This window comes from Pelodiscus sinensis, chromosome 1, assembly GCF_052426305.1.
Source record: "Pelodiscus sinensis isolate ZL-2025 chromosome 1, ASM5242630v1, whole genome shotgun sequence".
Classification (NCBI taxonomy): domain Eukaryota; kingdom Metazoa; phylum Chordata; order Testudines; family Trionychidae; genus Pelodiscus; species Pelodiscus sinensis.
The window spans coordinates 118,972,182-118,986,529 of record NC_143052.1 but is presented as its reverse complement, the minus strand read 5'-3'; the positions used below and the strand labels follow the sequence as shown (position 1 = coordinate 118,986,529).

Sequence of the window (14,348 nt, the reverse complement as noted above, 5' to 3'; positions counted from 1 at the left end):
TATAATTTGTCTGCTATATCCCCTTTGCTAGCCAGCAGAAATACTACAGTATTTTTTCCAGTAAAACATTACATGGATCATTAAAGTGAGCAGAGTTTAACTTTTGAAGAACACTTAGCTCAGAGATACAGTGCTCATATTCTGTACCAAATTTTCAATTATTTCCTTTTATTTAGGAAACCCAGATAATTTAACTGTTCCCCATTCCTGCCTCCCCTTGCTTTACACACAGTCTGCTCACTATGGCTGTATCTAGACTACACCTCTCTGTCGAAAGAGAGATGTAGATTAGCACATTGAAATTGCTCATGAAGCAGGGATTTAAATATACACATGGCCACCACTTTTTTTCAAAACAGAGTTTTTTTTTTAAAAAAACGGCAGTCTAGATGGAGATCTGTCAAAAAATAAACCCTTTTTCGACAGATCCTGTATTCCTCAAAAATGGGTCCTATGCAAGCCCTTTCAAGTCAATGGAAAAGCTTTCACTGGCTTCAGTGTGTTTTTGGATCTGTCCCCTTTGGGGAACTCCCACTCCAATTTAAGCTTTAGGAAAAACAACACATGATTTAAATCAAAAACACAACTGAGAAAAATCTAAAATCCCATTTTATGGCAGCTTTTCTCTTCAGTCAAATGAGCTCGTTTTCTATTTCTCAAAGAGCAGCATCTGGTCGCTCAGGATCCACTTCCTCCCTTCAGCTCCACAGCCCACTGCAGTTCCTTAAGAGTTAACTCTGCTGGCCCCATCCATCAGACAACCAGTGAGGCATCAGGAAAGAATGATGGATGTAAAATTATTACAGGGCTGCCACCCGATACACTTAGTGCCATTTGTAACTAACACTGGAACTGACACGCTTTTTTCATTATTAAACATCCACATTAAGTCAACATTGGTCACTGTCATTTCATGTTTGGCACTTTGTTAAAGGGAAGAGAGAAGTGGGGTGTGTGTGGAGGGGGGAAGGAGGTATAGTGGGAAGGATGAGAGGAGATGAGGTGGGCGGAAATGGGAGGAAAGGCATCTTCGACCTACTGTTCTAAAAGCATGAGTAATAAAAACAGTCTTCTGCTTACAATGCTGGAATAAATATTGTTACAAATAGCTCTTTAGTTACAACCCAGCAGACAAGTACATGTCAGAGCTTTTTAGAAGAGAAATGTACTCTCAGCAATAAGTGAGGGAACTGGTATCATAGGTTAAGAAACACTATGCAATGTGTGCACACATGTTTTTTGTAGCGTACTCAGCTTTGAGTGTGCTTTGTCTGTGCACTGCCTGTGTGCAGGGCAGTCAGAAATTAGTAAGTCTACTTGATGCAGCATACCTGAACGCATATGAATGTGTATTTGTGGACCTGTTTCCATACACGTGTGTGTGTATCTTTTTACAGATATTTGAGTATGTTCATGTATATAGGTCTGAGTGCATATACAAATGTCTGGCTACATTTTTGTCGGGGATGGAGCATATGCATCTGTTCTATGCAAATATGTGTTGTGTATTTGTGTTGTGTGTTTGTATGAAGGCACATGCACGCCAGAACCTGTGGTTGTGTACCTTCAATGTGTAGCAGATTGTGCAGTTTTTTTGCTATACAAATAGACCATAGTCCACTTTTTGATGCTGTTCCCTGCAGTGTTTGATCTGGATGAAAATCTGCACTCTTTGAGCTACATGTATAAAAGGTAATATTGTTTTTGTAGAGTAAGTATCAAGCTACAATTAACTGTAGATTGCAATTGCAAATAAAACTATATTGCTGGGTTTCCAAGAAACCAGAAAAAATACACACTTTTCTAATTTATATTTTTAATGTTCTTTTCTTTGGGTATGCAGTAAAATATCTTAAAGCATTTCAATTAAAATACATTTCAGTAAAATCTACATTCATGATGTAGGTTTTACTAAAAACCTTTGACCTGAAGTACCCACAAAGTATTAGGAGCCCACAAATCAAAATATCCAAAAGTCCTAGTCACTTTTGAATATCTTTCCCTGCTTATGCCTCCTTTTGCACAATGCCTTTGCAATCGCACATAAATTCTCTCTGTCTCGCTCCTGCCTTACAACTGAAAACACTACCTAGCTGTAGAGCCCATTCCAGTTAGCAACATGAAAACTAGCCAGTGTGTCACATGAATACATGTGGAAAACAGTCCCTGATGCTTTAAACTACACATTCATAAAGGTGATTTCCTGCCCTTGCACCTTCCAGCCACCCCCACAGACAGATTCTTAATAGTACTCATAACTAGGGGCAATTCAGAAATGCAGACCCTGACACTGTTTGGCTGGGATTACTATTAGGGTATATCTACACTGCTGGAGTTTTTTTCAGAAAAAGGTATGCAAATTGTGGTTTGCAATTTGCATACATCTTTCCGATTCTTTTTTGGGAGAGGCTTTTCTGATATTTGGCTTTTCTGATATTTGGGATCAATTGTCAGAAAAACCTCCTCTTTCTGAAGAGCATATTTATTCCTCATAAAATGAGGAATATAGGGCTTCTGAAAGAGTGCATCTGCTCTCCTGGAAAAAACCTCCATAGTGTAGATATAGCCTTCGTGTGAAAAAAGACTCAACCTGCCCCAGAATTAGCTCTGTAATTTTACCAACACTGGCAAAGAAGGGACTCACACTCTGGACCGTGGCATGGCATTGTGTGCCTGCCCATAAAGATTAGTAACATTCCAGCGAGAATGCAGTGATTTAGGATCATCTTGCTCTCCAACATATGCCAGACACAGCTATGTTTCCCATTCCCACCTGTTCTGCAGGCAGTGAAGGACACAAGCAGGAAACCCAAAGACCTTTGGCAATTTGGTGTGTTCGCCCCTTATATCACTGGGCTGGCCCTTAAGCTTGTTGATGTAAACACTTTGGTCATGCTGCTAAGATGCCTGTTCTTTTGAAATACATTCAAAATAAGAGGTTCTTATTCCGGCTTCCTGTAAACCTCAATGCACAAAGATTAAGAAAGATGACGGAATAGCAATTTATTTCTAAATTAGCACTGTGTAGACAGTGCCAAATTTTGAAATAAGCTATTCCAAAATAAGCTCAAATTGTGTAGCTTATGTTGAGGTATGTATAGACATGCCCTTAGAGACCAATCTGTAATGTTCTCAGTTTCTCTTTCCCCACTGACTTCCCTTTTCATGAAAGAAGAAGAGAGAAGGGGAAGAAAAATCTTGGAAATACTGTCAGTTTCCCTTACATTGTCTCTCTCCCACCCCCCTTTTTTAAATCATATGCTTAGGGGAGGTCTTGATAAAAACTTTAAATAAAAATTTAGATGCGAACACCCTCCAATGTTGGAGAAGTTCAGATCCTGAATTGGATCAGAACTTCTTGGCTGGTTATAATTAGCTGAGAAGACCCAGAATTTATGGAAAGTTTAGCTAGGTTTCCCAACCCTACTCAAAAATGAAAGCCTGATAAAGTTTGGCAGCTATTGTACAAAAAAGCTATTTCCACGTTAGAAAAGAAAAACTGAACTCACCACCCTGTAAACACAATATCTTCCCCTTGCACACCCTAAAAGAATTTCTTCCCCCAATAAGCCACACAGGGAACATGAACTAGAGAGCAAAATAAACCCCAGAGCTTGCGGTAAGGGTGAGAAGTGAAAACAGAAGGGATGAGGAGGAGCATAACAATAGGAAAGTAACAGAATAAAGCGAATGCAGATGGTTCCACTCCTGTTACTTAATCAAAGGGCTGTGCAAAGTCACTAGAGCCAGCATAAAGTCATGTGTTAGAACAACAGCTGATCTGTGTATTAAAGAAGATTAACTTGCAGTGCCATGGTGGAGGGCCTGGGATTATTTTATGTACTTCCATTGCTGTACAAGCCGTCAGCACAATTACTGCCCTCCGATGTGAATGACTGATCTGTAACCACAGCTAAACAGCATGCTGCTTAGGGGCCTGGGTGCTTCATGAAGATGAATTTCCATACCATCAAAGTGCTTTTAATGGGCTCCCTGATCCAACCACAAGGTCTGCTTTGCAAGTATATAGGACTCAGGATGAAGGCTTCCTGTCCAAAAGGATTTGGTCGGTTGTCACTTGACAATTCCCAGCCAGCACAGGGGAGGAGAAGGGGGAGATAGGTAGAGTTGTCTCTGCTTTGGAGGATTAAAAAAAAAAAAAGGGTACAGATGCTTTCTGAATGCAACCAACTGCTGTATCCACAGCTGAATTCAATGCGCTTAACAAATAACGGCAATTTAGCTATGCTTGCGAGGAATAGCTTGAGTCACTTTGCATTAGCATCTGGCTGAGTGTTAAAGTCATTTCTACATGGGGAGCACAGAAAAGGAATTTCTGCTCCAAGCATCCTTTCAAGAATGCTTAAATATTTGAATATAAATTCCTTTGTGCTTGTGATCACTTCGCCTTATAGCTGACACTCCACTTTCCCCCCTTTCCTTCCGCTTCTCTTCTATGTGAAATGCTATAAACATGCTCTCACTCCCCCCCCCCCCCCCCCCCATACCAAATGCCCTTATTCTTCTAAAGGAGGTTTTATATACTGCCAGACACCTATTACACTGACCTCTTTTTTTTTTCCTCCCCCTTGCTCTCCGGAGTGTGCATGAAATTGGAGCCATTTCTACAACATTTACACCCATGCTAGACTGGTGAAAAAGTACAGTAGTGACAGACTTACATGTACATTTAACATTCATTATCCGGTCTGCTGGCTTCTCACAGCTTATTGATCAAACTCCACCTAAAAAACCAGGGAAACTGGAAAGCTATCCAAAGTAGCAATCTGCTCGTTCTGGACAACATTGTTTGACTCACAAGCTTCCCAGGATGACTGACTTTCAAGTTATTGCTAAGTAGCTGATCATTTTTATTCTATTTGTCTGCCTATTTGAATGAGTCATATGGGGATCACCAAATTCAATAATATTTTATCTTGATTATTTGGTGGAATTATAGTAGTTTTGCCTGGAGAACTATTTGGGGGAAAATGTGGAAAATATATAATACCACAGATTTGTGAAGCATCCAACAACTTTTGAATATTTCTGTGTTAGTTTAACTGTCTTGGCTCAAGGTAAATGTGGAAGGGAGCAGTGGATCTAGGCACCTAAGGGTAGGGCAGCAGAGAGTAGTCACAAGCGTATCCTGAAAAAAACAGGAAGTGATGAAACCTGTGACTCTTGTAATCCTACAACAGTGCTAGATGCAATGTATACAACCATTACTTGAGAGGAAAATATTACTTAGATGACAATTTTGCTTCTTACACCTGAGCAGGCCAGTTCAAAATTAGAATAATGCAGGGGCCATCAACTCTTATCATTTCTAAATTCCACTAAAAGTATTTGGTGCAGTTTGTATTGTCAATTCTGTTTTTTCAACTTTGCTAAGTCATCTAACATGACTTGACAGTGCTATGTTGCAATGGTCACGAAACATCATATATGACAACTTCGTAAGGCTAAATACCCAGAAGCTGAGCTTGAGTATCAGCAAAGCTTATGTTCCTAAAGAAGCTTGCATATTTTCAAATCCAGCTCATCTCTCAAAAAAACATGTAAGCATGTCCATAAAGCAAGACTTTCACTCAAACCCAGATATATCAAAGATCACCTAGTCATAATACATATTGACAGCCTGGAACAAAGAATGAGTGGTCTCCAAAGTTTTCATGAGGACTTTAAGTAAGTTTAATTCTCTAGTGTCTCCATGCCTGTGTGTGGCTGGGATTTCTTGTTTTCTGTTACAGAAACAGATGTTCTAAAAGGAAGAAGGGAGACAGAGCAGGAAAGAGAGGAAAAGAAAGGAGTGGGAGAAGCAGTGTCTGTGTGAACATGGCAAGAATATGATCTATCAGTGACTATCAGAAAAGGGAGTCTCAGGAACTGACCTTTTCTGTCCTGCAGTTATTGAGACCCAGACTATTCACAACAGCCACCTTCCCATCAAGCACCTGTTGTTCCCTCCGAAGTTGCTCCTTCATCTGGCGGGCCTCCTGGATTGCCTTGGTAACAGCATCGTGGTCATTTAAATAACCTGACGACGTGATAGAAGAAAGAATATCTTAAAAAGAAAGGAAGAAAGAAAGGAAAGTTATGAGAAAACATTTTCACTTTTGTCAGTGAAACTTATCAGTGATTTCCTTGGGCACTTAATTAAATAAGAAGGAGACAGAGACAATGAGCAGACCCATAAACCTGTCTGTGCTTGGAAATTATGCTGCTCTTATGATAGAATCACCTGGGTATAAACTATAAGAAACATTAGTACCGATAGCATCATTCTGACACTTGAGTCCATTAGTTTTAATGTTTACCCAACATTATAGAGATTGGCCCTGTGGACTATATTCAGCAGGATGTAACTTGATAAGGGACGTGGGAGGCCTTGATCATGCAAGCAATCCAAAACTATTAAAAATAGACCGTTTTTTTCCTTCCCTTTCTTAAAACTTGTGAATACATTAAAATAAACCACAGGTGGCGATGGTTTGCTAGAGATACAAAGCACATAATGGCTGGGAAAAGAAACTTCCGCTGCTGAATGCTCCCCGCCACCACCTGTCATTCAGAAATGTGTAAGAAACCACAGCTACATGGACCTATGTTCCCACTCTATTCATGTTGCTGATAGTAGGTCAGATGTCTACACTATTTGGCTGTGAATTCACTGCCTAGGGTTTAGCACAAGTAGAGGCTGAATTATTTCATTTTAAAATGTTACAATAATCACCAGTGCTGCTAATGCTATTTAATTTTAAATGTGATACTTTGTCATTTTTTTCCTTTCGTGTACTGTAGATTATACTTATTATGATCTGCATGTGATTTGTAGGATGGAATACTGATGGAAGACTTCAAGCTCCAGTCTGTTTTTCAAACAGGATAGGGGAAGCTAGTTCTATCATTCCTCCCAACCTCCACCCGCATACACTCTCTATCTCCCCTTTCTGTCTTTTAATTAGGGCATAAAATGAATCTGTAATATGAAATTGCCCAGAAAAGGGACTTCTGTTTGTGACATGAGGCTAAATCTAACCAGATCCATTGGTGAATTGTGACAGATGGAGGGACTGTGAGACAGAAGGCAAGCACTAATCACACACAAAATGACCGGCTTGCCTCAACATGTTCCATGGATTCCAGCAAACTTTACACCCTAATCCATTTTTAGAACAAAAAACATCTGGGCCATAAATCCTCTAATCTGCCAAAACACGCTATTAAATCCCATGATTTGTTGAAAAACACTAAGATTAAAGAAAGGAAATATAAAATGGCTAACTGCCGTGTTAGGAAAGTGTTATTAATACTCTTTCTTTGTCTCAATTATGAATGTTCTGTTCCTAAAGAGCCTTGTCTAATCATGTCAGATTACACATCCTTGTTGTATTGCTAGACTCTTCTATCTGATCCACTGATTGCCAAAAAACGTAGAACATTGTCTTGCTGCTTAAAACATTTCAGTGGAAGAAGCTGATGTCAGATTAGTTCACTGCTGTTCTCCCCCCTCGTCCCTTAAATTATAACCAAATGAACCTGGCATTCTGGGCTCCTTTGAAAGATATTTATTGAATTGTGCTCCCTCGCACCCAAACTTGACAGAAACTTTTGCTTTCAATTCTCCAATTAGGTATCTGAAAACATTGGGAATTTTAATTTGATCCACATAACTTATTTTTACCAAATGACTTAGCTCAGTGTTTTCAGAGTAATAACAGCTTTTTCAGTGCTAGGAAGGATGTAATCTGCACCTCCTATATTGCATCATACTAGGAGTGGTGGTGGGGAGAGAGGAGTGAGATTGGTCCCTCTCTTAACAAGTTGCTTGGTTCTTTCCTCACCTCACAGCTGTTATTGACCAAGTTTGCATTTGGTCAAAATAAATTAAAGTGCAAACAAAAAAAAACCAAGTGACATTTAAAAATAGCGGTGCTTTGGAGAATGGGAGGTATAATAGTTATAATCTGTATTATAGCTGAATTTGCCTCAGAACTGGAATTCATGTCCTTTCCCTAGACCATTTGGGTTTTTTCCTGAGTACCACTATCTTTGAGAAAGTTTGGCATGCATCAGTGAATAAAAGCAAGCCCTTCTTAGGTTTTTTCAATAGCTGCCAATATGCTCATATGCTGAGAAAAGATTAATATAGAGGCAAACCAAATGGAAATTCTTTTTGTTTAGGATACACAGTGAATTATTGACAGAGATACACTAAATGCACTTTGTCTGCAACATCTAGATATAGTTTGACAATCCCTGTAACTGTGGGGAGGGAGAAGGGTGACTTATTTTTGTTTTTAACAGGTAGGCATATGCCTGCTTCAGAAAAGAAATGCCTGGAGAAATATTTGGGAAAAAATTGTGGAAAATGTATGATAAAACAATAGATTTTAAGCAGCCAACAACTTTTTCATATTTCTGTCTTGGACAGTTTAACTGTTTTGGCTCAAGATAAATGTGGAAGAGAGCAGAAAGGGAGCAGTGGATCTAGGCACCAAAGGATAGGGCAGCAAAAGTCACAGGTGTTGTCCTGTTTTTTTTTCAGGAGTCATGAAACCTGTGACTCTTATAACCCCCACGACAAAACAAAAGTGCTAGATACAATATATACAACCATTACCTAATAGGAAAATATTACTTAATTGACAATTTTGCCTATTACTGTTTAGCAAGCCAGTTCAAAATTAGAATAATATAGTGGTTGTATGTGAAACCATGACATATGTGATTCCTCTAGTTCAGTGATGGGCAATATATGCTGGGACCCTCCGGCACAGAGCAACTCATTCCGCTTTAAGCACCTGGCTGCTCTCTATGGCACTTTGCTCCGGGGGGGAGGGGAGGCTTTGCGCACTGTCCCTGCCCCCAGCAAAATATCTCAGCTCACATTGGCCAGTTTCCAGCTAACAGTAGCTGAAAGATTTTGCTGGGGTGTGGAGACAGCACATGAAGCCTTCCCCTCCCCTCTGCAATCCTCCCCCCTCCCTCCCCACAGCCCGGAGCAGAGAGGCACATGAAGAGAGCAGCCAACCGTTTTGAGCAGCCTGGGGTTGCAGCAGGCAAGCAGCCTGCCTCAGGGTCCTGCAGGGTTGCTGGCTGGGAGCTCCCTACATAAGCACCTCCCAGGCAAAGCCTGCCTCTGGCACCCCACCCCCTCCTGTACTCCAACTCCCTGCCCTCGGTCACCAACCCCTCCTGCCCCAGGTTACCACCCAAACCTTCTGTACCCCCTTTTCCCTCTGCCCCCAGGTCACAACTCCCTCCCAGACCTTGCACCCGCCCCCCCCCGTGCCCTTCCCTAGGCCAGAATCCTCTCCTGCACCCATTCCTCTTCCCGAGCACTGCATTCCAAGCCCCTACCTAGATCACAATCCCTTCCTTCACCCAAACTCCCAAACCAAAGGACCACACACCATGGCTACGTTTAGACTAGCATGATTTTCCACAAATGCTTTTAACTGAAAAGTTTTTCCATTAAAAGCATTTGTGGAAAAGAGCGTCTAGATTAGCACGGACGATTTTGCGCAAAAGCACTTTTTGCGGAAAAGTGTCCGGGCCAATCTAGACACGGTTTTGCGCAAGAAAGCCCCGATCACCATTTTCACCATCAGGGCTTTTTTGCGCAAAACAGTCCTGAGCTGTCTACACTGGCCCTTACATTTGCGCAAGAGGGCTTTTTCCCGAATGGGAGCATCATAGTATTTGCGGAAGAACACTGAGAATCTTACATCAGATCGTCAGTGTTCTTGCACAAATTCAAGCGGCCAGTGTAGACAGCAGGCAAGTTTTTCTGCAAAAGTGATTGCTTTTGCGGAAAAACTTGCCAGTCTAGACGCAGTTCGTATGTGCCACTTCATATCAGAAATAATGTTGAGCATGCAGCTGAAGAAGATGCTTGTTCCCATTGGCCACATACAACTGAACAATATTGTGAGCACAGTAAAAACAGTCTGGAGGGTGGATTTTGAAAGATGACTGCAGAGTAAATTTAGTGGTGGGGAAAGGTGCCAGACTATTTGAATTTCAGGACAGTGAGCTTAAGCCCACTTAGATCAGAAGGCCCACCCTCTTATGGGCAGTCATGGGGATCAAAGTCCTCTTTTTATATCCAGAGATTAGAGACAGCATGGTCAATGGCCTTGCAAGGTTCCCAACCAGTGTGCCCTCTTTTGCTGGGGGTTTTACTAAGATCAACAACTCATTTTGTTAAGGTCAGCAAAGACACTATACTTTTGCTTTTGCATACTACAGCTGTGGTTGGCTGTGAACTAGTTACCTAGCAGTAAAAGTCTCCACAAACCATTACCAACCCTCTGAATCATCTAGTCCTCCATAAAAGACAGATTTTTGATAGGAGCAGCCTGTGTCTGTCCAGTTCTCGGGCCTCATTTAATGACAGCTTATCTTATGCAGTACACACAATGATACTGTTCAGCTAGCAACCTCAAAAAGTCACTTTCTGTATTTGTAGCTAGGAGATATAAAGCAGTGAACTCTATGTCATTAACAATAACTTAAGTATGTTATCTTTTGCTCCGCCGTTTTCCATGGTTTATTAATGGTATAACACATTAATTCTTCTTACAAGAGTGACCTTTAAAGCTCCATTCATCCTCGCAGCTTTTATCCAATTACATTATCACTCATTACAGGTACAGTGTTTCAAAATCTGCATTTGGTTAAAAGGAGAAAAGTAAATTGTAGGGATCTCAAATCTACGCAAAATTCCAGGGGTGGAGGAGGAGGAGTACAAGAGATGGTCTACCACTGAGATGCAGGTCAGATTATTACCCCTATGCTTCAAGCAGCTGTTCACTCTCTTCAAGAAAAAGGGTTTAAAGTGAAAAAAATGAAAACTCAGCCTATGGTGCACAGAGAGCAGCAGGGCCAAACAGATTAAAGATGCAAATACATTACTAACCTAGCAAGTTAAATAGTGTAGTTCTAATAAGAATAATGCATAATAAGTTATGAATTAACAATGGGGTATTTATGAAACATTTATGCGGTTTTATAGAATGTCATACCAGATAAAGTAATTTCCTTTTTAGCCTGGCCATAGAAATATGTTCTCTATTTGGTGCATGTAATCATATTTCCCATCAGTCTGAGAAGGGTACTGTAAAATCCACACTTATGCCCAAAGTTTAAAATCCATATAAGTGTGGGTCTTACTGGTGTATGCACAGCCAGTATATGATCCACAGTGCATTTGGGTGGAGTACATGTCCATTCGCAGGGAAACAGAATGGATGTCTCGAACAGCTTCAGCGCATTGCAATGGAAAAATCATAGGATCAGCCTATGCTCCATTCAGTCCGATATCCAAAATTACCCAGCACTGTTTCAGAGGAAGGTGCAAGAAACCCCACAATAAGCAACTGTAGAATATTCTGCCCCCCTTCCACATGATGGTCTAAACTAATCCCCAATAATGATTAATTTATACCTTGAAATCACAATTCAACTTACAGTAGAATCGTAAGAGTTACAAACACCATGGGAATGGAGGTTGTTTATAACTCTGAACAAAACATGATGGTTCTTTGAAAAGTTTACAATGGAACACTGTCAGAGTAATGAACACGACTTAATGCAACTTTGAAATAATACGGTGCAGAAGAAAATTGCTGCTTTCAATTTATGTTTTAGTACTTTATGTTACACTACAATACCGTGTTAATTTGCTCTCCCTTTGGTCTGTGAGGTGATTGTGTACTTCTGGTTCCAAATGAGGTGTGCAGTTGATTGGTCAGTTCATAACTCTGGTGTTCATAACTCAGACGATCTACTGTATATTGGATCACTTTGTACAGTGAGTTGGAAAAGTTTAGAATTAAAATGGATGTGTCTGCATGTTATTTACACATGTAAATATACACATACAGACATGGCATCCATGTGCGTGCACACTGTCCCACCCTTTTCATATAAAGCATTTGTGAAATATAAAGTGTGAATAATACCAGAACCATTTATTACTTAAATGGTCGCAAGGGAGGCAGTTTTAGGAGGGAGGGAGGAGGAGTAACATATATTACAGAACAACACTAAAAGCAGCTAGCCCAACTGTTTTCAAGATGCAATGTGAAGTATGTTTTGAAATGTACCTGGTGACTTTTTAGTTAGATATTAATACTATTCCTAGTAGATTAAGCTAAAATAATAACCCATGAAGCTTTTCAGTGGACTATGCATTAAACCTATAATTTTCTAAAGAATATGCAGACATGTAATTTCTACAGATTTTTTAAGTTTATTCATTAATTGTGTATGCTTTTAAATGACACTGGCAAATGTCTGAATCTCTGTAATGCAGTGGGAACCACAAAAATATCATAATTTATTATTTGTTATCATACAGAAGTCATATGAGGATCTTTGAATGAAACAGCCACTGGAACTTGGAGATCTGATAAAATTTCATTTTCATCAATTCAATAATGTGGAGAGAGTTAAGATCCTGATCATGCACTTCTGAGATCATGCAGAGCTTTTCCACTGACTTCAATGAATGCAAGATCAGGCCCCACCATCGATTTATCATATACCATTGTGTGGCTTGGCTGGCAAATGAGGATTTTCATGCTCACTCCATGCTACGTCAATAAAACCAAAAGAAAACAAACTTACCTATTGTGTTAACTCTGGCTGAAGGACTAGCTAATGTTGCCGGCACAGAGGATTTGAGTGAACTGGCCCCACTGTTTATTCTCAGAGTTGGCATATGAGGAGAGGTGGGTGATGTTGGAGATTTTCCCTCAGATGTCTTGGGTTTAGCTGAGAGGTTCAGTGGCTGGGCCACTTCATCCTATAATAAGTACAAGATAAAGCATGTGGTAAAGATACTGCTGCTGCCATAGTTGTACCCAAACACAGACAGTCACGTTTATTCATGTGAAATCACAAATTAGCGATGCTAAAAATACACGAGACAACATTTCCTATGACACTGTCATGATATGTCAGCTGGGAATCAAAATGTGAATTGGAGAATTATCTCCCTGGAATTAGAGAACATTCTTTATTTGCACAACATGCATAAGACCCCCCCCCCCCCCCCCCATTTGAATCTACACAATACATAATTACATGATGCAAATGAGAGGACATTTACAATATTTTTTGTAAAATTTTAAAACTTGAGTAGAGGGCAAAAAATAAAAATTAATCACAGCTTTTGTCTAAAATTCAACGCTAACCCAAATTTACTTGTAGTTCTAGAATTTGGGTAAATGTGTGTGAGTGTATGTGGATTTTATATTTCTATTTTTGTTTTTCTCTGATTGTCCTGGTTTTCAAAAGTACCAAAGTATCACAAACAATCTATTTGGGTATTTTTAGTCAGAACCAGAAAGTCTACTTTTGTGCTAGCCTTTCATACTTTAGAACAACATTTTTGGATGTTTATAAGAAAGTTTAGAGGCTCACTAGTACTTACCATGATTTGTACACACTGAAAACATGAGCCAAGTTCATAAAGAGAGTACAACTACCATGAAAATCAACAGGAGTTATACTTGCTTTGTCCAGGAATGAATCTGGCATATATATAACGGCATGATAGGATAGCAGCAGGCACACAAATATGCAGAGAAGTATAATCTTATATATATAATGCTAAATTCAGTCCTGGACAAAGCAAGTATAACTCCTATTGATTTTCACTGGTAGTTTTACTCTCTTTATAAAACGGGTCCATGTTTAACTATTAGAGAACCTCTGAACTTTATTATGCCAGATTCTTATGACACTTTCTGCGCAAGTGTGTCATAGAGAGAAAGAGTAGAGTGCTATAAATAATGCTGAACAAAACATTAAAAATAAAAAGTCATATAGTTATATGATTCAGTTTGACTCTAACAAAATACAAAGAAAGAGTCAGAGAAGCCCCTTTCGGTCCCTAAAGTGGAGATAAATATTAAACATTTTTAAAACTACGTTTTAATATTCAGAAACGGTACTTATGTTTTTGGACCGGAGGATGGTGAGTTAGATTCCTGCTCCCTCCACCTGCCCTGGCACCCTCTTGTAGGTAGGTACTTTGTGTGCCTGCTACTATCATATCATGCCAAAGCAGGATGTGTTAAAGGATAGGCTTCTTAATTCACAAGTTGTAGAGCATTTAGTTCTGGAAGGAAATCTTTTAGTAATTAAAGTAATATTCAATACCATGATCACAATGTTGCATAGGCCCTATTACAGAAATAGCAGGGATGATTCGGATCTTTCTTCATAAACTTTACATTTGAGAAAGTCCATTTCTCATACAAAATTACTCCTGACTGATAGCAGTGAGCAATCAGTATCAGGGCCAAAATGTAGGATAGGTATATGTAGAT

At 39.8% G+C, this 14,348-nt stretch overlaps 1 protein-coding gene across 18 annotated transcripts in view; it reads right to left on the bottom strand.

Moving 5' to 3' along the window:
* SOX5 (SRY-box transcription factor 5) overlaps positions 1-14,348 on the bottom strand; it is an 895,980-nt gene that overhangs the window by 36,466 nt on the left and 845,166 nt on the right. For 12 of the 18 annotated variants that reach the window (XM_089769671.1, XM_089769670.1, XM_075898182.2 and 9 more), the window contains 2 exons: positions 12,640-12,817; positions 5,895-6,067 (listed from right to left, as the gene is read on the bottom strand). In XM_089769671.1, coding sequence (XP_089625797.1) covers positions 5,895-6,067; positions 12,640-12,817 — 351 coding nt within the window. The remainder of the gene's footprint in view (positions 1-5,894; positions 6,068-12,639; positions 12,818-14,348) is intronic. The other 6 variants (XM_075898143.2, XM_075898147.2, XM_075898209.2 and 3 more) reach the window with 3 other exon arrangements.